The 26562-nt window shown below is 41.7% G+C and overlaps 1 protein-coding gene across 1 annotated transcript in view; it reads left to right on the top strand.

The window, feature by feature from the left end:
- The window catches only part of TDRD9 (tudor domain containing 9), a 2841455-nt gene that overhangs the window by 661339 nt on the left and 2153554 nt on the right, over nt 1–26562 (top strand). The window contains exon 13 of the mRNA XM_044074496.1: nt 25046–25150. Coding sequence (XP_043930431.1) covers nt 25046–25150 — 105 coding nt within the window. The remainder of the gene's footprint in view (nt 1–25045; nt 25151–26562) is intronic.

Here is a 26562-nt window from a genome sequence, read left to right as displayed (position 1 = left end):
GCTTCACTTCCATTGTTAGCAATTCCTGTGCATGGAGAAAGGGTTAAGATGTCATAATTTTGGCATCCTGGCAAAGGTGGGGGGGGGGGTGACTGTGGGCACAGGCTTAGATTTACCTCTGATATCAGGGCTTTGTGGCTCCTATGATCCTCATAGTACCATTTGTATATCAAGCGATGTGGATCATTACATGGTTAAAGATCTTACTGGTATCAGATCCTATGCTGAGACTCTGGCACTGAAGATAAGTCCCTACCTGTTTAACCATGGTTATCTCCTTCCTGGAGCTAAATTAGTCACAAATCTGACAGCAGATACTACAGTGGTGGGATGGGGAGTTCCCCACCCCTCCTATACCATTCTGGGGAAGTGGCTCTCTCCAGGAGCAAGAACTCTGTATCAGCCATTTAGTGCAGTCCTCCAGACCCAGGAGGCCCTTGAGAAAGCTACTTTTGGACCTCCTCCTTGTTTATTTGACCTAGCAACTAATTTATCTTGTGATACTTAAGTATAAAGGCATGCATTTCTATCATGTGATGAGCACCAGTGACTTTCTTGCAGTTGGCTAAAAACAGGAAGTAATATCTAATATTTCTCAGTGCACACAGAGTGAATGTGCAGGTGAATTCCCTGAGCCACTCTATTTTTCTCCTGGAGCAGAGGATCTGCGGTGCAAATCTTCTGAATGTAGGTACTTTATAGAGTGACTTCATTGTCACTAAGGAAGATACCCTGCCTTGTTCTTGACAATAGGGCTTGGATAAGCTTGCTGTGGATGTGTCTGTAGTCTTTTGCAGCCATACTTTTGGGATGCCATCTGGCTGCACTCCAGGGCTGGCTTTGCACTATATCTCTGGTTGGCATGACAGAGTGAACTGTAGCTGCCAAGATGCCTTTTACCTGGCAGAAGTACTTTTCCATCTGAAAGCTGTTCATTTAAGCTAAGCCGTACTCTTTGCTTCCTCTGTTAGCTGATTTGCATGTGTTTGACTTGTTAGCACACACTTGTTTGATTTGAGTCAGTGCAGTGGCTTCAGTATATTGTGACCGAGCTGGACAAGAAGTCGTTTGAATGGGTTCTTGATCTCCATTCTACTTTGAAGAAAAGTTTGACTTGTAGACATGTCAGTCCTTCATCTAAACCCACTTTTTTTCTGAACAGCTTAGTTTTGAGACTAAAGTTCAACTCTTGAAAAAGTGCTTTATCTTGGTGCATTTTCTAGTGCCATAGTATGAGAAGTCTCTCTCAGAAGACTGCTCCTTACTTTGGATATCTTCAGCTGCTTAGCTCAGATAAGAAACGCTTTTGGGGTTATAGTTTCTCCCTCTACTTTTTCTGTCAGTGCTTGAATAGTGTATTCTGCTGTGATCATTTTTTTTTCTAATTGAAAATGTTGTATATGCTTGGGTTTTTACTTTGCCTGCTCGGAAAAAGGCTGTTACTGTTTATTAAAACTGATTGTTGGTTTCTGAGGATTTTTATTCCCTCAAATGTGTTCTATGTACATTTGTGAATGTTTAACTGAGTTTCTGTAGCAAATACATTTTACTACACTTCCTCTATTTACCTTGTACTTCCAGAGCTGCAAGTTAATCATTCATGTTGTTTTTGTTGATTTAAAGCTTCATATGAAAGTTTTGACAGGCAAACTTGAAAATATTGCATTTTTTTTTCCCTTTGGTATTGGGATTAGTTGAGATGATTGAGCAGGATTGCAGCATTTTTTTGTTTAAAACACAGTTTTGGCTCCATTTATGTTAAAACGTTTTTGACAAGTTTTTTTAAGTTTATATTTTATTTCCTGTCTACAACTAATTTATGCTGTTTCTGATTGTATTTATTTTTGGCACCAAAAGAAATGGCAGGATAAGAACTCTGCCAAACCTAACAAGGATAACCACCCTTCCAGCCTATGACTCTGCCAGAGCTCAGCACCTGCCATGCCCTGGTTTTGCCTGGTCCCTACTTTTTAATACTTTTCTGCTAGAGTTTTGTCAGGGGTTTTTCCCAGTGGTATGACTGCCTCTAATACCGATTTTGTCTACTGTCTTGTAGCAGTTTTTTTTTTTTTTTTGAGTATTCACATGATGTGCCCCATCAGATAACAAATCTGGAGGAACACTAGTACAATTGCTTGCAGTTCATTCCTTCTTGTTTTTCTGGTTTAGGAAAAAATATTATATTTTCCCTGCTCGGTCTTCTACCATTACAATTTTTGAAAAAAAAAAAAAATTGAGAAATCTCATGTCCAGACAGTCTTTCCTTCATTTTAGTCTGATTTTTGCAATTTTATTAGCTCATCTAAATGTCTACTTAATGCTTCAATTCTTTTCCAGCATTTTGTCATTTGAATTTATGTATTCATTTAGTATTCTAATTATACTTATTGAGTGCATTTAATTTAGTTTAATTTACATTTTTGGAAGCCATCCTACTGTGCTAAAGCTGCAACTTGTATTGCTTTTTGCTGATCTTTCTTTTCTGGACGATTTACCTTATCTTTTGTAAATTTCTTCTTTGCTGACATCCAGGCTATTTGTAGTTACTAGCCAGTAACTGAATTGTACCAAAATTGGCAATTTTTGCTGGATTTCTTAACTCCGTTTTCACACTGGGAGAGCTCTAATCAGCATGCTGCTTAATCAGTCAGGAAACATCTGTTAGTGATACCTTAAGTAGGACCACTTTTTAATATCGCATGTGAAATTTAGATAAGTAGAATCTTCTTCATGAATAAAATCTTTTACTGTGCTATGCTTAAGTAAAATAAAAATCTGCCTATATAATAACCTACTAAAATCAAGTTGTCCTTGAGGTTTATTTTAAGATTTGCAATTCTCTCTACATCATACCAGTGGGATTAAAATGCTGCAGTGTTGCCATGTGGAAGTTGGAAGCAGCAGATTGTCAAGTAAACAGTGAATTTAAAGAGACTGTAATGTGTGTGCTTTTATGCTGTGATAAGTCTAGGCATCTATAAGAAGGGGCTGACAAACGTCTTCAAGAGGAAAGGGGAATTGGGGATATTTTTGCTTAGCTGTTATCTGTTGAATTGTTTATTTAAAAAAATTAGTTTACTGAAATGACTTTCTGTAAGGTCATGAGGAGGTCTTTTTGTAACTCTTAAAGTTCTTTTGTGCATTTTGGAGATTCAAGAGATATTTAATTCATCATTTTATGTGAAGTAATTCTGAATGTCAAAAATAGAATTTCATCCTACCCTGAATTATTTTCTCTGCCTTGCACCAATTGAATGTCACTTGCTACATTTTTGGATCAAGCAGGTAAAAGGAAATTGAATATTCTGAACATGCAAAATAGACTTAAGACATTTGAATTTATATTTCTGAAACAAACCCAAACTGGTGTTCAGACATTGTAGTAATGTTGGTATAGGGTAATTAGTTTACTGTAGAAGTCATTCCATTTCATTGTAGCAGTATTAATTACATTAGGGATCCCCTGCTAAGAGCGGCCCAAAGTCCGGCAAGTATACCAAAGCCTTTAGGTTGCATTAAGTTATGCCATACGTCACACATATGAGCCTCATGTAGCATAGAGCATAAAGGTGACGTTTGGACATGTCATCCTCAAAGCTTCTTTGCACCAGTCTGAATGCCATCTCTCTGTCTGCCTGAACGTCTGTTCCATTGCTGGTTCACCAATCCATTGCAGATAATTGCCCCTTTTGTGTTCTTTTTTCTTTTATTGTTGTTTTGGGGTTTCATGTTATCCGAGAAAGGTAAATGCCAGTGTGGGAGACAGATTCCCCATAAAGACTGCCACAAACAGTGTCTGTTTTGCTTTGGTGCCTCACACAATCATATGTCATGTTCCATCTGTCACACCTTTATACCCAAAATCTTTCATAGTGGACTGTCTTTTTGGAGCTTTATCTTGTAATCCAGCATCTCAAGCTTCTTTCGAAGGGCACAATTGAGAAAACAATTGAGAAAACTTTCCACTCAGAGGGACAGATGTCAGGGAAGAAGACCAAGAAGCCTAGGCTGGAGTCTTATGCTGTTCAGCTTCCACCAGACATCTCTCCTGAGGCAAGTGTATGCCTGGAGGTTTACCTGGCTTTATCTTTGGATTCTTCTGCCTTGACTGAGTTGGAGGCTGGCTGGGATCTGACTTTAAGCATGTCTGAAGAGGTATTGCAAACGTCCTTTTCAGATGTTCTGGAGGAGCTTTGGCTGATTATCTCCGAGAATCCTAGGGGGGTGTTCCTCAAATTTTAGTCAGAGAAGAAATCCCTACTACCATCATTAAATGCTGTCCCGGGTCAGAACCTTCCAATTTTTATAAGGTGAACGTCCCTTTGAAGAAAAGGCAAAAGACTAAACATATTACCTCTATTCCAAGGCTCCACAGAGTGAATGGTAGTCCTTCACTCAGGCGTTGTTTAGTGCTTTGATGGCATTGAAACCTCCTCAGAGAGTTTCAGTCCCGACCTTCTATCTTAGGCATTCTCTGCAGAGATTCTGCTGGAGAATAGTTGGTCATTTCGCTTCTGCAAAGTCTGGTATTCACAATAAACATCAAAAAGTATTTTCTGACTCCTTTTCAAGACCACATTTTTCTGGGGTGCAGGATACTGACTGTGCCTATGTTGGCATTCCTGCCTCTTCCCAAGACCTTAACACTTATTTCCTTTGTTGAAATTCTTTTTCCTCTGGCCTATGTAAGAGCCAGGGAATTTCTGAGAGCTCTGGGGTTCATGGCATCCACCATCCCTATGCTCCCTCTGGCCAAACTCCACATGAGTAGGTTTCAGTGGTTTCTGAAGCGAGTCTGGCTTCATCATGCACATCCCTTAGAATTTGTAGTTCTTCTTCTACCTCGTCTCAAGAAGGATCTTCACTGGTGGATCCAGCAGTTCTTCTTCTACCTTGATTCAAGAAGGATCTTCACTGGTGGATCCAGCAGTTGTCTCTGAATCCAGGACTCCCTTTTCATCTCCCCTTCCCTCTCAGGAGTTGTTCACAGATGCTTCAGACATGGGATGGGGAGCAGTTTTTGCTTTCCTAAAGGTGCAGGGGGTGTGGTCGCCTTTTCAGCAGAAACAGCACATCAGTGTCAGAGAGACGAGAGCTCTTCTGCTGGCACTTCAGGCTTTTCATCCTCTTTTCTCCTCAGGACCTCTCAAGGTCATACCATACCACAGTGTGAAGGTCTTATCTTTGCCATTTGGGACTCCTAGTGTGGGGTCTTGCTATCCAGTATCAAGTGACTCTTCAGGTGGTTTACATTCCCTCAGGTTAAAACATTGTGACAGACTCTGAGCAGGTCCTTAACTCAATCCCATGAATGGATGCTTCATAGGGATGTGTTTCTGGACATTGTCCACCAGTTGAACAGGCATCTTCCTCTATTTTGTGCTGGAGTCCCAGGTTCTGTGGTTTGGAAGGTGGATACCCTTCTTGGAAAAGGATGTTTATTTACACTTTTCCTCCCCTTCCCCTCATTCCAAAAGTCCTGTTCAAAATTCAACAAGATGCTCCTAAAATCTTGTTGGTGACTCCCTTTTGGCTGAGACAGCATTGATTCCCTCTTCTGCATTTAACCAAGGACAGTCATCACAAGTGGATCTACTCACACAGGACAAGGGATCTCTCATCCATCCCCATCTGTCCACTTTTCAACTGATACTGTGGGTGATAGGATTTTGATTCCACAGTCAACTTTTTTCTGAGAAAGTGCTTAGGGTCCTACAGGAGGCCAGGAAACCCAATACTAGGAAATTCTACTTACGAAATGGAAGAGGTTTTCTGTTTGGTGTCTTTCTCGTAATCTGGATGCACTTTCTGTGGATGTTCCTTTGGTTCTGTCTTAACTGTATGAATTTTTCAATGCTGGGTTGGCTTATTTGTCGGTTAAGGCCCACTTTTCAGCTATCTCTGCCTTTGGCTTCTAGATTTAAAGATAAATTGTTTAAAGGCATCCTTCCTATTAGGCCTCCCAGGAAACGTGTCCCTCCTCCCTGGGATCTTAATTTTCTTTTGGAAAAATTGACTCCGGCTTCTTTTGACCCTGCAGCTTCAGCTTCCTTGACACATTGCTCTTGGTTGTTTGTACTTGTTAGCCCTTACTTCTGCCAGATGGGTGCCTGAGCTTCAATTCCTTACTGCTTGTCCTCCTTTTTTTGGTGTTTCATAAAGACAAGGTGTCCTTGCATACTAATCCTTCTTTTATGCCCAAGGTGGTGAGTGAGTTAGTCTGTTCATTTGCCCACTTCGTTCCCTTCTCTGCAGTCTGCCAGTAAGAAGGTGTTTCACAGATTGGATGTAACTAGACAACTCAGATTTTATTTGGATAAGACTAAGACTATTAGGAAATCTGATCAGCTCTTTGTTTCCTTTTATCCTAGATCCTTAGGATTAGCTGTATCCAAGCAAACTGTTTCTTCTTGGATCTCAAAAGCTATTTCTTTTTATTATTCCTTTCATGGTAAGAACTTTCCTTATTCTGTTAATGCTCATTTTACTAGAGCTGTGGCTTCTTCTGGTGCTTTTTTCAAGGGTTTGGATGCTAACTCTATTTTTGAGGCAGTTATCTGGACTTCTCTGCATACATTTACTAAGCACTATAAGTTGGATGGAATCTCCAGAGCTAGTTTTGCTAGGGCCATCCTTCATGGCTTTCTAGAGGGCTCTGCTGGTTCTTCCTCCTCCGGGGTTTCTTCCTGAGCTTTGGCACTCTCCCTAATGTAATGAATACTGCAACAGTGAAATGGAAGGACATAGTACAGTTGTGTAAAAATCTTACCATATTGGTAGATGTCCTTCTCTTCACTGTTGCAGAATTCACTCCCTCCCTCAGCCCCCTGGTCCATTTCTCTTCTGGATGTACTGATTTACTTCTCTATTCCTTGGACTCTTGTTCCTACTGGGGCTCTCAGTTCTGAGGACAGTACATCCAGACGTCATCTTTATGCCCTATGCTATGCAAAAAGCATACGTGTGACATATGGTGTACCTTAATGCAACCTAAAGACTTCAGTAAACTGGCCGGATGTCAGGCTGCCCTTGACAGGGGATCCCTAACGTAATAAGTACTGCAACAATGAAGAGAAGGACATTACTATTATAGTAATACTTTACGCAACTGTACTTTCTTGTAATTTGGTTAGGTGCTGTTGGTTTGAAAATGTTTTTGTTCTAGACAAATCCTTGTTTTAAGAAAGATAATTGCTTTTGTGAAAGAAAAGGAAAAATATATTTATCCAGGTGCTAAGCAGGGATAGTGTAAATCTGATAAAGGAGCTGAAGTGTCCTGAATTGCTATGGAGCGGAACTGTACATGACATCTTATTTTTAAGAATTTGTTTAGTAGTTTTAACATTTATCATTTAGGATCAGAGTAATGTGGTAATTCAGATGCTAAACAGTTGTCCAGAAATACCTGTCTTTCTGATATAGGACAGAGATCATTATCACGATGTGTGTATTGTAAAGTACGTTCTGAAAACATATTAAGGTCTGAAGTTAAGCATCCATTAATGTTTAGTACTTGGATGAAAACATTTTTCCCCTGCTAAGTGTACAGTTATATGTTCTTCAAAAAAAAAGCCTGCAGATTAAAGATCATGTGCAAAGTTTTTGTTGCTGTTCATGTGCAAAGTTTTTGTTGCTGTTTCTTTTTGCTGTAATTATACTCTCATTATGTGAACCAGGCTTTCTGATTACAAGATGAATAGTTTTTGTGTTAGTTGAGTGGAACTATGCTTATTAAGTATAGTAGGCTTTCTTTTGTATTTATTGCATGCTGAGCAGTTGCCAGTTACTTTCATGATTCTATATCCTGTTACCTGGAGTTATAATGATATTGTTAGTATATACTGTTTGACAGTTTGCAGTGAGTAAATGTTTTCTATAATCTGCAGCAGATTTCAGCTTACAAATGTAGCACAATCAATCGATCATATAGTAAATTAACAAAAAATGTAGTTGTATTCAAGTAAAAGCAAACTAAATCAGAATAAGATTCCTTGTAAAGTGTATGTTTGTTATCCCATGGTAGACAACTGTTAATGTTACAGCTATGTTACTGTATTATATGCCAATCATTGTACATTTTACAGGGAATATTATTTTGTAATTTGCTTTTATGTGTATATAAAATACAGTTGTAAAAGTCCTACTTTTCTAACTGTAGATGTTTGTAGAACACACTCCCATATTTGCATATGGGTAGTAGTGACCTGCTACCCTTCATCTGGCAGCTTTTAATGCTGGGAGGTAGAACCACTGGCTGGCTGTAGGTGTGAAGGACGTATCACCTGGCAGTACCGAGACTGACTTTCAAACCCCCAGACAGGTCATTTTCAGTTTTGTAGGGTCCAGCAACAAGAGAAGAAGAAAAAGCAAGCTTTGCGAACATTTAGTGTTCCAACCCAAAAGCCACACACACACTTAGCGGCAACTCCCAACACCAAATTGTGTATATCCGACAAAAGGAGATGGTGGGAGGGTACTGCCAGTAAGGCAGTGTATTGTGTGAACATATACTGTTACTGGTAAGTAAGACTTACTTAGATGTAGTATGTTCATTGCACACACTGCCTTACAGGAATATGGGTAGATTCCCAAAGCTTTCCTAACCTGGGAGGAAGAAAGATAAGGGTCCAGGAGCCCTTGGGGAACAGTCCTTGGATTTAAGACATCCAGCTTGTAGTACTTTGTAAAGGTATAGACAGAGAACCAAGTTCCTGTTTCTAGAATACTTCGAATTGACTGCTTTGCAATACCCTGCTTAAAAGGGAAAGGCCCTGGTGGAATGTACTTTTACCTTGTTTGGATTCACCTTAGTGTGATGGATGTAACAAAAAAAAAGTACATCAGAGGGCAAGCAACATGCAGTGGTTTGCTTAGAAAAGTGTTGAGCTTTCTTTGCCCCTGTGTAATAAATATATATATAAACTTTTGCCTTCCTAAAAGGTTTTGTTCTGTCAAGGTAGTACCTGAGCTGCAGATGCACATTCAAGGTATGAAGTATCCTCTCTCCCTTATTCTTAGGTTCTGAAAAGAACACAGGGAGATTAATAGACTGAGAGTGAATTCTGAGAACACCTTTGGAATGGAAGAAAGATTAGTGTGTAACACAATCCTGTCTCAGTGGAAAATCCAGTAAGGCTGTCCAACCACGAGGGCTTGCAGCTCAGAAACTCACCTTGCAGATGTCAGAGCAATAAGCAAGACAGTTTTCCATGTTAAGAACCTTAGATCAGCTTGAGCAGCCAGTTTGAAAGGTGGTAAGGTAAAGTTTTCCAGATCATTGAGATCCCATGAAGAAGGGGGTATGCATGCAAGGGAGTCTTGTGTGCAAAACTCTTTTCATAAACAGTTTTGCCAAAAGGGAAGAAGAAAGAGGGAGATCCATTGGCAGACGAGCAGACCATGGCAACTAAATGCACCTTAATGCACACATTCAATAAGCCATCCTGAAGTAGCTCACGCAAATATTTCAAGACCAGAGGTATATTAAGCTTAGTGAGCTCTTTTTTGCCGTTTAGGCAGCACTTAGAACACCTCATCCTTTTGTAAATGTAAGATTTTCTAGTAGCAGTTTTTATGGCCTCCTTTAACGCCTACTGCATATCCTTATATAAAGGGTACCTAAATGGTGTCAAGATTGAATCATCCAGGCTGTCAGTTGAAGTTGCACCAACTGGGGTGCACAAGTCACTCCTGAGACTGTGAGGAAGTTTATGATAATAGCTCTTGGCCAGTACCATCAAAAGGGGGGAAGAAACAAGATTGCCTGGCTAATAGGGGGTCACCACAGTGATCTTTGGCATTTCTCCCTAAACTTTCAAAAGTACCTTGTGAATCATTGGAAAGGAGGGAAACGCACACAGAAACAGTCCCATCCAAGGGAACAAGAAAGCATCTGTCCTCCAAGCATGGCTGCAAGGATCTCTTGAACAGAATTTCTGCAGCTGTCTGTTTTGAAAGGAGGCAAACATCTTTTTGAGGCATTTGCCACATCTGTACTAGACCCTGGAACAACATTGCCTTGAGCTGCCACTTGTGTAGGTCTGCCCAGGATCTGCTTAATCTGTCTGTCGCAGTGTTTTGCTGTGACAAGATGTATGATGCCTGAAGAGTAGGAGAATGTTGTAAAGCCAGCTCCCGCGACATCATTCCCAACCAACAGAGACCTTGTCGCCCTTGAGTTTTGAGGTACCACATCATTCTGGTGACCAGTAGAAGACCTGGTGTTCATAGATAGTGAAGGACTTTTTACAGCCTCAATCACTGCCAACATTTTTTTGATATTGATGAGTTTCTATGTATCCTTGGGCCCCCTACTGGCTTACACTTGCACCCCCATTGACACTGCTCCCCAAGCAAAGTTAGATGAATCTGGACAGATTGCGCTGACATCAGTGGGGTGAAAGAATTCCTGGGTTGATGCTTACCACAAAAGTAATCCTTGCCTGATAAAGGGCAGCACCATTAACTTGAATTCTACAGAATGAAGGTGTTGGATCAAGCAATTTCAGACATAACACTGAATTTTCCTCATATAGAGGTGTCCAGTGGTGGTATGAGAATCATGGAAGCCATCAGTCCAAGAAGTTTTAGAAATTCTTTTGCGGAGGCAACATTCTTCCTGGAGAATACAAGAAACACTGCCTGGTAAGACATGTGCTTGTCTTCAGGAAGAAAGGACTTTCTTTTGTTTGAGTTAAACATTTCAGAAAGACCAGTCTTTGAGGGTGCTAGACATGACTTCCAGAGGTCCAACTTGACCCCTAGCTGGGAGGGTAAGGCTAAGACCTTCTCTAGCAATTCCAAACACCTGGAATAAGTCTCTGTAGAGCTCAGCAAGTCATTCAAGTGAGGAAGAAAAAGTCAGTGCCCAGAATCCAACCCACGACTGAGGCAAGTCATTTGGTAAGCACTCAAGATGCAGTGAATATACCAAAGTGCAATACAGAATACTGATAGTACAGACCAGACACAGCAAATGTGACATCTCCTGCAGCGATGAGCAATGGGGATATGAGGATAAGTATCCTTCAAGTCCAGGGTTACCATGAAGCAGTGGTCAGGCAGAGAGAAAGCAATGTATGCAGAGTGAGCATCTTGAACTTGGGGACCTTGAGAAAGTATTTGGAAAGGAAATGTCCAACAACGGTTTCCATAACTGCTCTTTTTTGGAAACCACGAAAATTTTGGAGTAGAAACCCCTCATTCTCTTTAAAGGAGGGACCAGTTCTATGACCCCTGAGTCCAGCATTTCCTGGAGAATAGGATGGAATAACGGTCTTGTTTTGCAGATTATTGGGAGACTCCTCGAATGGTAGTAAATGTTCTTTCCACTGCCACCTGTAGCTCCTGTCTGCGATATTGAGCACCCATCTGTTAGAAACCATTGACAGCCAGGCCACCTTGAAAGCTAACTTTCAAGATGTGGCAACCCAGTGGGGAACTTGAGAAAGATAGGTACTGTGTCTGGGGATAGTCATGTGTTGGAAGGGGAAATATCCTTTTTGGAAAGGAATCCCTTTTTTTTTAGCTTTGTCAGAGTTCTTGTCTTGCAATTTTTGTTTGGTTTGGACTTCTTAGGCTGCTGAAAATTATCCTACTTAAGGTAGGGAAACTTGTGAATAAAAAACATTTTTGACACCGCTTGCATCAGTTTCTCTGTGAACCCAGTTTTTAAGGATCTGATTAGCTACTTCACAAAGCACAATCAGACTCAATTAGAGCATCCTTAATCTCTATCTCATCAGAAAAATTCTGACTGTCCAAGCAAGCATACCTCCCTATCACTACTAATGTTACTGCATTTCTAGAAATAGGATCAGCCCCCCTCCAAGGCACTTTTTAAAGCATGATGTTAAGTTGTCTATCTCGCCTTCATTCTTGCTGGACCGACTCGGCCACTCTAAAAGCTCGAGAGTTGGTTCCACCGGCTCGAGGCTCCCCTTATATCCCACAATGCTAGGCGTGAGTTACCTCAGATCTCGTTTGCCGCTACAGCGATCGAGGTGTTGGTTTTCTACCGGCTTCTTGGTAAGTAAACTTTCAGTGAAGTTAGGATACTTAAACCCCTTTATTTTAAATTTTAACTACTTTTTCCCTTAGTTTAGTGGAATTCTAACCCCCTTTTTCATAAAATCCCGTTTCTTTCCCACAAGAGCTTAAAAGTTCTCCCTCGGGCCTTCAGGCCTTTCTCCCATTCCCTAGTGGTGTGTGTGTGTTGCTCTTAATTAAAACTTTTGTTAGTTGTTTTATTTTTGAGTTTTAAAAAATAAGAGAAGTGTAATCAGTGTGTCTGACTGAGTGTGTGTGGTTACACTTTCTTGTTCTAGGATGTCTAAAGACACAAAGGTCTCGGGCTTCAAGAAGTGTGATGCGTGCTGTCAGAAAATGTCTCTGACAGACGGTCACACTTCTTGTGTCTACTGCCTGGGGCCTTTGCACCTGCAGGACTCCTGTGCTGTATGCCACGGCTTCAGTCCCAGGGTCCTGCAGGAAAGAAAGAACAAATTGATCCTAAGGGGTCTACTTAAGCCTGAGGATTCCCTTTCTGTCTCTGGGAAGCCCTCCAAGGCTTCTAGGTCCTCGGCTCCAGCTACTGAGCCGAGACCTAAGGCTACTAAATCTACGTCTGCATCGGCTCCGGCTGGAGCCGATGAGTCTACAGCTTCTGTGGTTCCCTCGGCTCCGGCTGGAGCCGAGGTATTAGAAAGCCCCTTGTCGGCTCCGACCAGACCTTCGGAGCCGACATCTAGGAAGAGATCTAGGTCACCATCCCTTGGCTCCGTTCATTCGGCTCCAGCATCTCCTTTGCTGTCTGAACGGAGCCATAAATCTCACTCCTCTAGGTCATCGAGGCTGTCGGATCATGACCTTCAGAGGGTAGTGAGTCGACTTCTTAAGTCCGAGGCACTGGCCCAAATGCTTCAGAGCCCGACTCATCAGTCGATGCCTGCCCCTGTCCATCAATATGTTCCTCCTCCGACTCCGTTGAGCTCGGAGCCGGGGCGTTTCGGAACCGAGACTGGTAGCGTCGGAGCCGATACAGATGTCTTCGGCTCCGTCGTCGGCTCCAATTTCTTCTTTCGAGGAATCTCGGCGCCGGACTTCCCTCGTCGGCTTCGAGGGGGTGAGTGGCATCGGACCCTTGTCCGACCCCGCTCTTCCTCTCGGAGCTTCGGCGCTGGTGAGTTCGGCTCCGACATCGGCCTCGGAGCCATCACTGTCGGTGCCGAGGGAGGTTCTCAGCTTCTCGGAGCGGGGACCTCTGGCTTTGCCTGACAGGGGTGCGTTCGAGGTCATGCGGAGTGTGTTAGAGCCTGGCTCTACTCCACAGTCGGCTCCGTCGCCCCTCCCTCACGGTGCCTCAGGTCAAGTCGACTCACTCCCTCATCCCGGACCGCAGAGAGCCAGCTCCTCAGGAACCCCTGTGGGATCTCATCCTCTTCCGAGGCCTCTCCTGATTTGGCAGAGGAGCCCGCTCGGAAGAGGAAGTGTAAGAGGAAACACATTGACTCACCTGAGTCCATCACATCTGACACAGATTTAGAGGATTCCGAGGGTTCCCCGTTCCCCTTCTGAAGATGTCTCCTTTGCAGACATTCTAGAAATCCTCAAACAGAGGGAAATTGGCCAGCCCTCAACCCTTCGGAGGATGAATCTGTGTACCTTGAGGCGTTTGGCTCTCGTCCTTCCACCTCCTGGGTGTCTCCCTTTGACCCCCTCATGCAGGTGGTAGCTAAAAAGGCATGGATGGCTCCTGATTCAGTGGACCCCACTCCCAGGAGACCCTCAAAATTCATAACGGCACCAGCAGACAAACAGTTCTTGACAAAAGGAGTTTCTGTGGATGCTATGGTGGTTGCTGCTGCCACTAAGAAGGAACTAGCTGATCCTTCAGTACCTGTCCATCCACCTAACAAGGAATCTAGGTCCATGGACAGGTACGGGAAGCGGATGTTCTCGTCAGCGACATTTGCTATGCGTTCGCTGAACTACCTGTGCCATTTTACTCGTCTTCAAAGGGACTTGATCAAAGAAGCGAGTGACATGTTGAAGGACCCTACAGCTGCAGGTTTTCAAGATAAGATGAACACTCAGCTGGCTACCCTGAACTCCATAGCCAACTCCTCCATGCGCCTCCTTTCTTATGCGGCTGATGGAGCGAGCAGGGCCGCAGGGACAGGTGTGGCCTTACGTAGGCATGCCTGGATGCGGCTATGCAATTTTGCGGACCCCTTCAAAACGTCTTTCACTAATTCCCCGTTCGATGGATCATCTCTCTTTGGTCCTCAAGTGAAAGAAACCTTGACTAGGTGCGAGACTGATGGCAAGACTCTTTCTGCCGTCGGAGTCCGTTTTTCTACTCCTTCTAGGCCTTACCCCAAAGGCCAGAAAAGTGGGAAAATGTGGTTCCGTAAACAATCTCAAGGGACTTCGCCTGACGCAGAGTCGGTTCCCCGCCAGAGGCAGAGGCGGGAATAATAATGGTAGACGTCGCCGTCGAGGCAGGGGCTCCAGAACCAGGGCAATCGAGAAGCCTTCTCTGATAAGCCCTTTCAGCATCCCTGAGGTGTTGCCCGACTGCCCACCTTCGGAGGCAGTCGGGGGAAGATTGTCACTGTACCCAGAAGCCTGGCTATACCTGACTCAAGACAAATGGGTACAGTCCGTCATTTCCGAAGGCTATTCTATTCCCTTTCTTCGCATTCCAAACCAATCAAAAAAATCCCTTCCAGATGTTCCACCTGCTCAAAGGGATCTAGCGGTTTTGGAAATTTCAAAGCTGCTTGCGAAAAGAGCAATTCAGCCAGTTCCAGCAGACCAGCAAGGATCCGGAATCTACTCAAGGTTCTTTTTAGTTCCAAAGAAAACAGGGGACTGGAGACCAATTTTGGATCTCAGTATCTTGAACAGATCAGTCAAGAAAACAAGATTTCGGATGGTCACGCTGCAGTCCATCCTTCCCCTATTGGGAAAAGGAAACTGGATGTGCTCTATAGACCTTCAGAATGCGTACTATCACATAAAAATGAACAGACGCTCCAGAAGATTCCTCCGCTTCAGGCTGGGAACCAGTCATTTTCAATTCAGGGCCCTGCCCTTTGGTCTCACCACTGCCCCCCGGGTGTTTACCAAATGCATGGCAGTGGTAGCTTCTCACCTGAACAATAAATTCCACGATGGCTGAGCGGAGGCAATAATTCCAATGCTGCTAACAAAAATACGATCTTTCTTCTTAGCTTCTCACCTGAGACGACAAGGATTCCAGGTGTTTCCATATTTGGACGACTGGCTCCTCACAGCTCCCACCAAGCATCTCCTTCTGATGGCCAGGGATTACACTTTTCGCATTTGTCAAAAGTTAGGCATTTCAATAAATTGCGAAAAGTCTGTTTTGTCGCCTTGTCGTACTATTACTTTCATAGGCGCAAATCTAGACACAGTAGACATGTCAGCGAGACTAACAGATCAGAGAATAACAGACATACACAAACTGGTCTCACTCCTGTTCAACAACAACAGAATCAAAGCCAGGTTAGTTCTGAAAGTGTTGGGAATTATGGCGGCCATACCTCTGCTTCCATTAGCCAGATTCCACATGCGAATCCTTCAATGGATGCTCTTTACACAATGGTCATACCAGCAACTTCCGATGTCCCACACCATTATGATCACGCAGGCGTGCAGAAATCATCTCATGTGGTGGATGTCTTCCCCTCAGCTCTTGTTGGGAAGACCCTTTGTTCCTCCCCCTCCGGTTGCTACTCTGACAACGGATGCCTCCCTGATCGGGTGGGGGGGGCATTATCAGGGCAGGATGGTCCAGGGCACATGGCAACCAGACGAATGCCACTTGCACATAAATGTTCTGGAGATGAGAGCAGTGCTTTTAGCGTTGCAAGCCCTTCAAGACTCTCTTCCCTTGGGAGCGATTGCAATCCAGACAGACAACATGTCTGTAGTGTGGTATATCAACAAACAAGGCGGAACCAGGTCCTACCCCCTGTGTCGAGAAGCACTCAGATTGTGGCAATGGGCGATTTCTTCTCAGCGGTTTCTGATAGCAACGCACATCCCCGGGAAGTCCAATCAAATCGCGGACAAGTTGAGCAGAGCTATCCTCATGCCTCACGAGTGGTCTCTGAAGGACTCTGTTGTGAGAGAAATTTTTCTCAAGTGGGGTCAGCCTTGCTGCGATCTTTTTGCTACTCCCCAAAACAGCAAGTGCAGAGATTATTTCACTCTATTCCCTTTACCAGGCCAGCCCAGCAGAGACGCTCTAGTCCAAGTTTGGCCCCGGGACTTCTGTATGCATTTCCTCCCTTCCCACTAATCTCTCAAGTGATACAGAAAGCTATCGCTCAGAAGGCCTCGTTGATCCTCATTGCTCCTTACTGGCCTCGACAGGTGTGGTTCCCCTTTCTACATCACTTTCTATTGGAGCGACCTTGGCATCTGGACCTAGTTCCAGATCTTTTGATCCATCAGTCGGGTCAGTTTCATCGCTCCCTCCCCTCTCTGAACCTCACTGCTTGGTTCCTCCAGTTCCAACCTTAGCCAGGCTTCCTCAATTATCTCACTCTGTTCGAGATATTTTGATAGCTTCCCATAAATCTTCTACTCGGAAGATTTATTTGAGTAAGTGGAAACGCTTCACATATTGGGCTCAAGGAAGGGACATAGATCCTTTCACTGCTTCCATCCAAATAGTCCTTGATTTTCTAGCTGAACTCTTCCATGCAGGTTCATCTCCTTCTACTCTTAAAGTTCAATTGGCAGCTATTTCTAACTTTCATGTGGGTTTTTCTGAGTCTGCCTTAATGTCCCACAAGCTTTGCAAAGCCTTTTTGAAAGGAGTTTTTCTTCTCAGACCTCCTATAAGAAATCCTCCTTCTCCTTGGGACCTAAATTTAGTTCTTACTTCTTTGATTCTTCCCCCTTTCGAACCTGCAGCCTCCTGTTCTTTAAAATTGCTATCATGGAAGACTCTCTTTCTGGTAGCTATTACTTCAGCTAGAAGAGTTTCAGAACTTCATGCACTCAGCTGTCGACCTCCTTATCTATTGTTCCATAAGGACAGGGTATCTTCTGAACCAACCCGTCCTTTTTGCCTAAGGTAGTTTCGACGTCTAACCTAAATCAAAGCATTGACCTCCCTGTCTTTTTTCCAGAATATTCCAAAAGGTCTGAACAGAAATTACACTGGCTAGATGTTCATCGTCAGTTGAGGTACTATTTGGATAGAACAAAACAATTCAGAAAATCTGACCAGCTGTTTGTCTCCTATGCAGAAGGCAGAAAGGGACTTTCAGTTTCAAAGGTATCATTATCTAGATGGCTAACATCTCTGATTTCCCTTGTTTATGAAATTAGACACCAAAAGCTGCCTAATAAACCTAAGGCCCATTCCACCAGAGCTTTGGCTACTTCTTTAGCCTTCCAAGACAGACTGCCTATTGACACCATTTGTGCAGCGGCTACTTGGGCTACTCCTCACACTTTCATTTCTCATTATAAGTTGGATTTAGCTTCTAGGCATAGAGCTAACTTTGGTTCCACTGTTCTCAGGAGTCTGTTCCGTTAGGCCACCCGGGACAAGGTGCTAGGGACGCGGTCCCATCCAGCAAGAATGAAGGCGAGATAGACAACTTAACATATAGAAGTTATGTTCTTACCATAACATTCCATGTTAGTTGTCTTCTTCTCGCCTTCTTCTTGCGTCCCACCCTCCTTCCCCCTGGCCTGGACAGACCTAGAGGAGTTGTGATTGTGACCTCTCTTTCTACCACCTCTTTTCTTAGGCATATGCTGTTGTGCATATTTCCTGGATCAGGATATAGGTCACCCTTCTTTCTCCCTGGTTTTAGAGGTGGACTTTGTTATAGTTTTTCTGATACTATTATAAGCTGGGGTTAGCTTGCAAACGAGATCTGAGGTAACTCACGCCTAGCATTGTGGGATATAAGGGGAGCCTCGAGCCGGTGGAACCAACTCTCGAGCTTTTAGAGTGGCCGAGTCGGAGCCGAGGTCGGCTCCGAACCCATCCAGCAAGAAGAAGGCGAGAAGAAGACAACTAACATGGAACGTTATGGTAAGAACATAACTTCTATTTTTGACACCTGAGAAACATTGGAAACAATATCTTACCCAGCATTTTTACTCCGCAGGTAAAAGTGTGGCAGACTCATCTAAAAACTTATACATACACCATTAACACAAACTTCCTCATAAAATACGGGTAGTTAATACTTGTGAAAGCTATTGTACTGGACTGTGCCAACTTCTTTCCCTGAGATTCTAGCCATTTGCTTAGTTTATCTGAAAGGACTGGATTTGAAGAAGGCAAAGTCTTTTTAATGCCACAGGCCAAAACCTCCTGCATGTACACAAACCCATCCGCCCAACTGGTAAACTACTACTATCCCACACTATAGCCAAACTATGGAACAATCTCCCCACACCACTACGTAATATACCTAACCACAACAATTTCAAATCCATGCTTCTCTCCCATCTCTCCTCCAAATGGGAATGTCCTTCACATGCTCCCACCTAAAACTCCCACACTACTAACTCCACACCTAAATCATCATTTCTTTGCCTACATTAACTTAATTCAGAGATCTTGCTCAGAACACCTTTTCATAAATCTTTTGCATGCATGCCTCTGGCCTACCTTACTCATATTCTCAAACTTTCATTGTTTGTTTTTCTTATCCATTGTACCCATAATATTGTTTTCCTCTGTAATATTGTTAATTTGTCTCTATTCGTATGTATTTGTATGTCTGTTTGGGGCTTTTCCCCTCGGGTCTCCACTGAAAAAGGGTAATTCTTACCCAGCTGGACCAACCCGGTTAACAAATGCAAATAAATAAATATAAGAGGTCTGTGGTGATGCAGAAGCAGGATTCACAGATAAGGGGTGTTGGAGGTTAAGCATAGCCCAAACATACCCACTTACTAGGCAGAGCCTTAATAAACAGAGTAGAATTGCAAGCTTTCTTAAAGTCCTCCAGTGTTGGGATCAATGGAAGAAAGGTCTCCGCACCTGGGGCCTCTCTTCTAAAAGATCATAAAACTTACCGATCTCCAGGGCAGCCATTGATTGATTCCAGTTGAATGCACCCTTAAATTTAGCCAGAATTTGGGAAAAAGGAAATATCTATTTGTGTTCCTGAACCTGTTCCTCCTCAGAGGAGACTGACTGATCAAATTCTGACAGTTTCAAAATGTCATACACCGGGGCCCCTTCAAAATCAGGATCGTTAGATGATTGAACAATGGTATAAGCATTTGCTTACTTATAACCCGAGTATGCACCCCATAATCAACTATGTGAACAATGGATCTAGCCAGACACCATCCGAGGTGGGAAAACAGTCAAGTGGCTGCTGCCTTACAACTAGGTGGGTCTTCTGTTCCCTTTTTGAGTGTACCTTACTAGTGGGAGAAGCCCTGAGGGGGAGGCATATCAGCACTGGCAACAGATTCTGCACCCCTACCTTCCCCTGCACTTAAAGGGTTTGAAGCTCCCATACCTGAAGCAGGCAGTGGTACACCCTGTAATCCACAGTTGTGGAATAAACACCACACCAGGGGTTCTGGAGAAAACAGAAGATTGTTCCGAAAGCGTACCAAAGGTCACTTTGGAGTTTCAAGTTGTAGGCGGAGACATATATATTTTTTTATTTATGTCTATGTTTTTAGGTGCATAAGGGGTGGGTGGTTGGGGGTGTGCGCCGTACCTGACTCCAAGTCAGGGGCAAAAACCTAGCCAAAGCAATATAAAATACTTGCTGCATGGTTGGCCAGTAAAATATGGACAAAACCCCTGTTCTCTTTCTCTTTCTGTCGCTTGCTCTCTCACTCTCTAAGTAACAATCTGAAGTCTATTTCTACAAGGATTCTACTCTGAATACTGCACTAAGTAAAAAGACAACAGATTAAATAACCCATCTCAAAGCACAAAACACACGTAAAAGTCATAATTTTAATAAATAAAGGTAGTTTCAGCCCCATGAATAGAAACACAAAAGATAGCCTTAGAAAAGGAACTAAGTGTAAATGATTCAAAAATTCCTGTCAGAAATGATTCATGTACAAAATGGTGCCATAGTTGCTATTTAAACAAAAAATCATTTAAATTGCTACCCCAGATAATCATAGCCCCAAAGGAAAAAAAACTGCAAAGCATTAAGTTTTCCTATCACACCTTTCAAAAGGATGGTTTTAATCAGCTGAAAAACAGCCGTGATTAATTTGTGATTCTTGCTTCACAAGGCAATGAGACTAACTGCACTAAAATGGCCTTTGTAGACATCAGAATTCATAAAATGGAAGTATTAAATATTCAACAGGAAGTAAGAACTAGTTTAAAATAAACCGTATAACTCTTTTACTGTAAGTAAAATTAAGCTCAAATGACAACTTTCCATTCAGGAAAAAAAAAAAGCAAATCAGCAAATTACACAGTACAAGCACTGATAGAAAAAGGCAGCGACAGTAAATAAAACCAAAAAGGGTTTATCTGAGCTCAGTAACTGAAGGAATCCAGAGAGAGGAGCAGTCTTCCAAGAGATCCTTCTCTTACTATGGCACTAGAAGAATGAAAGCGTCCTGTCTGTGGATCTGTCAGACAGTCCTTGTACTGCCATGTGATTGGTCTTTCAGACCCACAGATAGGAAGTGGGAGAGGCTCTGAGCTTTGGTGGACTGCCATAGGAAGGGTAGCAGGGCACTACTACCCACATGCCTTTAAGGCAGAATGTTGCGCATCTGCATTTATTGGTTGATTTATTTCTAACAGATTGTGCTGCATTTGTATATTGAAATGGTTTATAGACTACAGAAAACAGTTAACTGTGAAAACTGTATATAGTAACAATTGCATCATTAGAATTCTAGGTCACATGACTTGGAATTTAGGCAGTGATTGGACATTTACTCACCCTACATTAAATGCAAACACAGGTTTGACGTACTTTGTAAACGTAATATAGTTTTTACTTTAGTTATTTACAATCAGCCTGCTTTACATAATTGGCACAATTACAGCAAAAAGGAATAGTAATAAAATATTTGCACATGTACTTTTAAGTATTGCTTAAAAAAAATGTTTTTGTTCTACACCTGGACCTACCTAGAGATATATATACTTGTATATTTCTTAGAGTTTATTGCTATAAGGGCATTGAGAAGATTTATTTGGCACACAAATATTGCAGACTGTTACAACAGGAAAATGAGTTGCTGAGAGAAAAAATGTTCAGTCACATAAACTTTAAGGGCAACTCATTTGAGGGGGAAAAGAAGGAAAGGAATATGATGATGCTGTTCATTAATACGTGTTTTATAGGTTCTCTGTATCTGAAAAAAGCTCATCTTTAGGTACTATTGTAAGTACTTTTCAAGTTGGAATTAAGCTATCAGTGATGAGTGATAGAAATGTAGGTAGCATTTCAGTTTTGCTAGCTGATTCAAAAAGAAAAAAAAAACTGAAAATAAAACAATTTCAGTTCTTGATGTAGTTTCTTAAAATATAAATATGTGAACTCATCTTGAGTAGGATAAGCAAAGGGTCACATTACCGAAGTGTGAAAATTAGATTTTTCTAGATTTTTAGCTGGAGTTAATACAGTGAGTACTTGTTAAATTCTAGTAGGACTCCATTTGGCAGGATTGTTGTTTGGATTTTGCTTTCATGATGCTGGCAGCTGTCTGTGACTCCTTTGAGTTTTTCAGTGAGGAGATTGGTCTTTTATTTGCATACCAGGCAGTAGAAGTAAGACTCATTTCAAGGCTAGATATTTTCCAGCAGTAGTCATTCAGAGTATGTCTTTGCAGCTTATGTCCATTTGTAGATATTGTGCTTGTTCTATCCATATAAGATGGATGATGAATTAAATAGAGACTAGAATGGGAATAAAACAGTGCAGTTGTCTGAGGCATTTGACTTGTCTGACTGTATTTTTTATCTCTTCAGAAGTTCCCTTCCTTTCTGCTGAATCAGTAGTAGTTTTGTATGTGAGCGTTTCTGTGCCTTGCTTAGTTCATTTATTGTGTGCTTCATGTGTATGAGGTAGTCAGACAAGCCTATATTGGGTCCTGCACTTCTCAAAGTCTGTGAATGGAGTAGTTGAAAAGTGAAAGATTTGACCTTATAAATAGTGTAGTGTACAGACTTGCTGTAATGAATGTAATTCTGTTAGAGGCTGGATTGTTTGTACATGCATGAATAATTCCTGAGAGAAGTAATTTCTTGATGGAATTTCATCTTTGGCTGATATGCTGTAATTTTATTTAACATTTGTTTAGCAGGAAAGTCCGACTTGGAATGAAACCAGTTTTCAGCAGAGGCCCGTGGAAAAAAACTTTCGAGATGCATGTCTTTGTAGTATAGGAGGAAACCCATATGTACGCAGAGAGGATGTGCGGACTCTTCACAGAAGGCACCCCAGCCGAGAATCAATCCCCAGAACGTCTTGCTGTGATGCAACAACACAACCACTGTGTTGTCCATTTTGATTGGGAATACATATTGCTGTTTATGGTGATGTGTGCAGAGAAGATTTGGACTTAAGTATAGGGTATTTTGACACTAAGTACTGAGGCTAGACCCTCCCTGTAGTGTGAATGCCTAACAGTTGGTTCATGTGGTCTCTGCAGCTTCAGACTTGCAGGAAGGTGTATGTATACATTGCTGGAAATTTGTAGATTGCCTTGCTCACTTTGGGATTTTTATTCCCAGATGTAAGTATTTACAAAATAGATTCCCCCCTCATAAACAAAGTAGCTCTCTAACCCTCTTCAATCGTAGTCTAGATGAATGGATTGTAAACCATAAATAGACCCCTGGACTGGCCTCACAGTCCTTTATAGAAGGGCATAATTTAGTAGATATTGTATTGGGTATGATGCAAATGATTCACCAGGAACAACTGCCTTATGTTGACTTATGAATAACAGGGTCGGATATCTACTGCCATGATTGTCTCTCACAATTTTGCTGTTTCTGAAAAGGGAGTCTGGTAATAGAAGTGGTCAGTCCATAGAAATCTCTTTTAACCCTGTATGTCTCATTCAAGCCTATAGAGCCTTTTTGCATACTTTCAGTTCACACCTTTAGCTCCTTATGGTGTCTAGAGCTTTTTGAGGTCTGACTTCATTTTAAAAGTGACTTTCCAGCTAATAAGATTTATTAGAAAGTGCAAAACATTCTTATCAAAATGAAACGTTATCCTGCAATGAGGAAATTAATCAGTGTTCATCACTTTTTATTTATATGTTCCTATTTTCATAACTGAGAGCCCAACATGTCACTGAGGAGTATGCTGAGATATGCCATGGTGGGAGGCAGGAAAATTCATTGTCTATGTCCATTTATATCACCATTGTACATAGTGCTGATGTTTAGCAGCCCCGGTGGTGCAGCGGTAGCATTGTTGCCTCACAGCAAGAGGTTATCCCGTTCGATTCTTGGCTGGAGCGCCTTCTGTGTGGAGTCTGCATGTCCTCTCCACGGTCGAGTGGCGTTCGAAAGACATGCCTAGAATGGGCATGCCTTCATTGAAGGTTGGGTGTCGAGCGGGCACCTCTACACCCGTAAAAAAAAATCTGCTGCCAGTCATTAGCGGACCGGAGTTCCGCTGTGGCAACCCCTAACTGGGAAATGCCGAAAGAAGAACAATAACCTAGTGCTGATGTTTGTTAGTAATTATGAAAATAAACAATATTCCCGTATGTACTTGATACTTCAGAAAAACAAGTGATTTACAAACTGTTGCATGACATCAGGTGAAACCCTAGATGTTGAAGAAAACTGTTTAAATTTGACTATAAGTTGCATGTCTTGAGAAATATTATGTACTATTTATATTGCTAAATTATACAGTTACACATGTTTTCATATTTCTGTAAATCTCTCAATAAACATGCATTCATTGAGCAATTTCTTGTGGTCATGTGAAAACGTGTGTCTGGTTACCAAAACGGTTCTCTAACAATATATGTCTAGGTTATACAGCTTTCAAGATGTGACAAATTGTGAAAGTTAAGCAAAAAATATAATTTGCGATGCGTGTGCATTGTAATACAGTATTTATGGAAGGACTATGGTTGCATTGACTGTTATCACTTCAAAGTGTACTTCTTACTGATATCATTGAAGTTTGTACAGTTTTAATAGCTTTTATTCACAAAATATTTACTTTTGTTGAACTTATCATTTTTAAGTTTATTTTTTCAAAAAATTCTCTGGAATGGAAAATGCTCTGAAATGCAAGATATGTGTAGTCTACTAGAGGTGTGACATTCCACACCAGTTAAGTGTTAATGAGATATACGAGGCTTCTTCTAGAATCTAACAGACATGGTGAACATAGCCCCGCTATATATATATATATATATATATATATATATATATATATATGTGTGTGTGATATAGTTGCAGTTTATTTGATCAGCATTATGCAAAGACCATGCTGGGCAACTTCCTGTTCAACAAAAATAAGTGGTGGGGCTTGGGAGTCTGTGCGACTGTTTTAGGGTAAGGAAATCTGTTTAGTGTGTGTGAGTGCTCACATGTTGAGTGACTGAGATGTCTTGTGAACATAATTTTGTTTAACTGACCTATTTTACTCAGCCTGGGATGTGCACTACAGTAAAAAGTACATCTGATACAGTTATAATCTGATTAAAACACAGTAAATACATAATGAAAAGTACAGTAGGAAGACAGTTTCAAAATTAATCGTGTAAACAGTAAGATATACATCATTTACATATTAATTTCATACAATAGCTTGAATAGTTCTTCTCTAGATGAGAGACAAAATGTGTACTGGAACTCCTTCACTCAGTTTTTCTGTAACCCAGTTATGAAACTGGATTTGGTTTGATGACTCCTTTTCCTGGCAATGAAACCATCTAATCTGTTTATTATTGCTAGAGTACTTATTTAAATTGTGTGCCCGTTTTAAATAATAAGAGAAGCTATTCAGTGTATCTCAATTTGTGTTGTAATATTTATAATGTATTTAATTGGCAGTGATAGACTTTTGCCTGACTCGAACTTTAATATGTGATGAAGACACCAATTATCAAAGCCTTCGACTAACCTGGGCCTCTAAGACAAGTTGCAATCAAAGGAAAGGCAAGTAGTTATATTGAGAGATTGTTGCAAGATGTCCATTAAACTAGGCATTCTGTTTGTCATACTGCTTATTTGGAAACCATATTCTTTTGTGAAATTAATGTGATTCAAACAAGATCAACATTATGCAAATAATTAAATTATAATATGCAGTAATTGTACAAAAATATACAAATGGATTGCTAACTGCATTATCTTGGCGCATCAGATGGTTAATTTTCATTTGGTTAGTGAAGTCTAAAGCCATTCCACTAGGAGTGATGCCAGTTCTAGTGCCTGTTTCAGGAATGTGTCTTGCAGATAGATACCTGTCGTGTTACAGCCACTTACTTACTTCATCATAACTTAATGCTTTTTCGTATAACCACAGGAGCCAGGTCGCTTTTGGCATATTTCTGCTTCAGGGTTTGGCTTTCTGGTATTTATCTCTGAGTGTGTTCAGCTTCCATCTTCCTAAGAGGTTTTTCTTTGCTTTTTGGTATTCTTAACACCTGATACTGTTTCGAACAGAGGCAGGCATCCCCTAGCACCAGTGATACTGAATGGCCCTTAAGTGAATTTTGCTTTGCACACTCCATTGGGGATCAACAGATACTGCATGCTTTTTAGCAAGTTTGTTGATTCATTTTATAGATGTAGTTAGTGTGTTCCAAATGTGTACATATCCATGTATCACAGATGTCACTCATGTCTGCAGTTTTGCTAGGCATTGTAACATCTTTCAAGAAAAGTGATGATTTTTGACACTGTGCTTAAGAGTTTTGCCTACCTTTGTTCTCGAGCCTTTCAGACTTTTTCTTTCATTCCCCCTTTCCGTAATTTGATGGTTCTTCTCATCCACATTGTAGATGATTGGCCATTTAAATATTTCAGTTTTATAATTTTATATCTTTGTTTTTCTGAAGTAGATGTTTTAGGTTCCAGGGAGGCAGAATTGAGAAGCATGAGGCTGGGCAAGCACTGTTAGATCCGTGGCATATGCATTGGTGGAGTGCAGCCTGATCTCAAGCATGTGAAGTAGAAAGTGATGGAATTGTGCTTAAGAAAGCTGTAAGAAGCATAGTCCGACTGATGCACATTGCATCACAGCATTCAGCTGATACAAGTACTCCTATTTCTGTTACTTCCTTTACTTATTCATGTGAGTATTAGCACCATCAAGAAAAGTCCTCATTCAGTCTTCTGTTTTGTGATTTTATCAGTTGTCAGATATAGCTGGACACCATCTCAGGGTGTTTACTTTCTGAGGTTAGTCGCATATTCCTCTCTACCAAAGATTTTCCATTTATCAAAAAGAAATTTGACCACAGTCCGATACTGCTACACAGCAAATCACAAATTTGACCTCTGGGGGTATTCTGTAGCTTGAGAGGTATTATGGCTGCCACTGTACTTGGAGTGGAAGTACTTTG

Source organism: Protopterus annectens, chromosome 6.part0 (genome assembly GCF_019279795.1).
Source record: "Protopterus annectens isolate FY-2018-M chromosome 6.part0, PAN1.0, whole genome shotgun sequence".
In the NCBI taxonomy this organism is placed as follows: domain Eukaryota; kingdom Metazoa; phylum Chordata; order Ceratodontiformes; family Protopteridae; genus Protopterus; species Protopterus annectens.
Note: the sequence above shows the minus strand (reverse complement) of the source record. Positions and strands in the feature narration are given on the sequence as shown.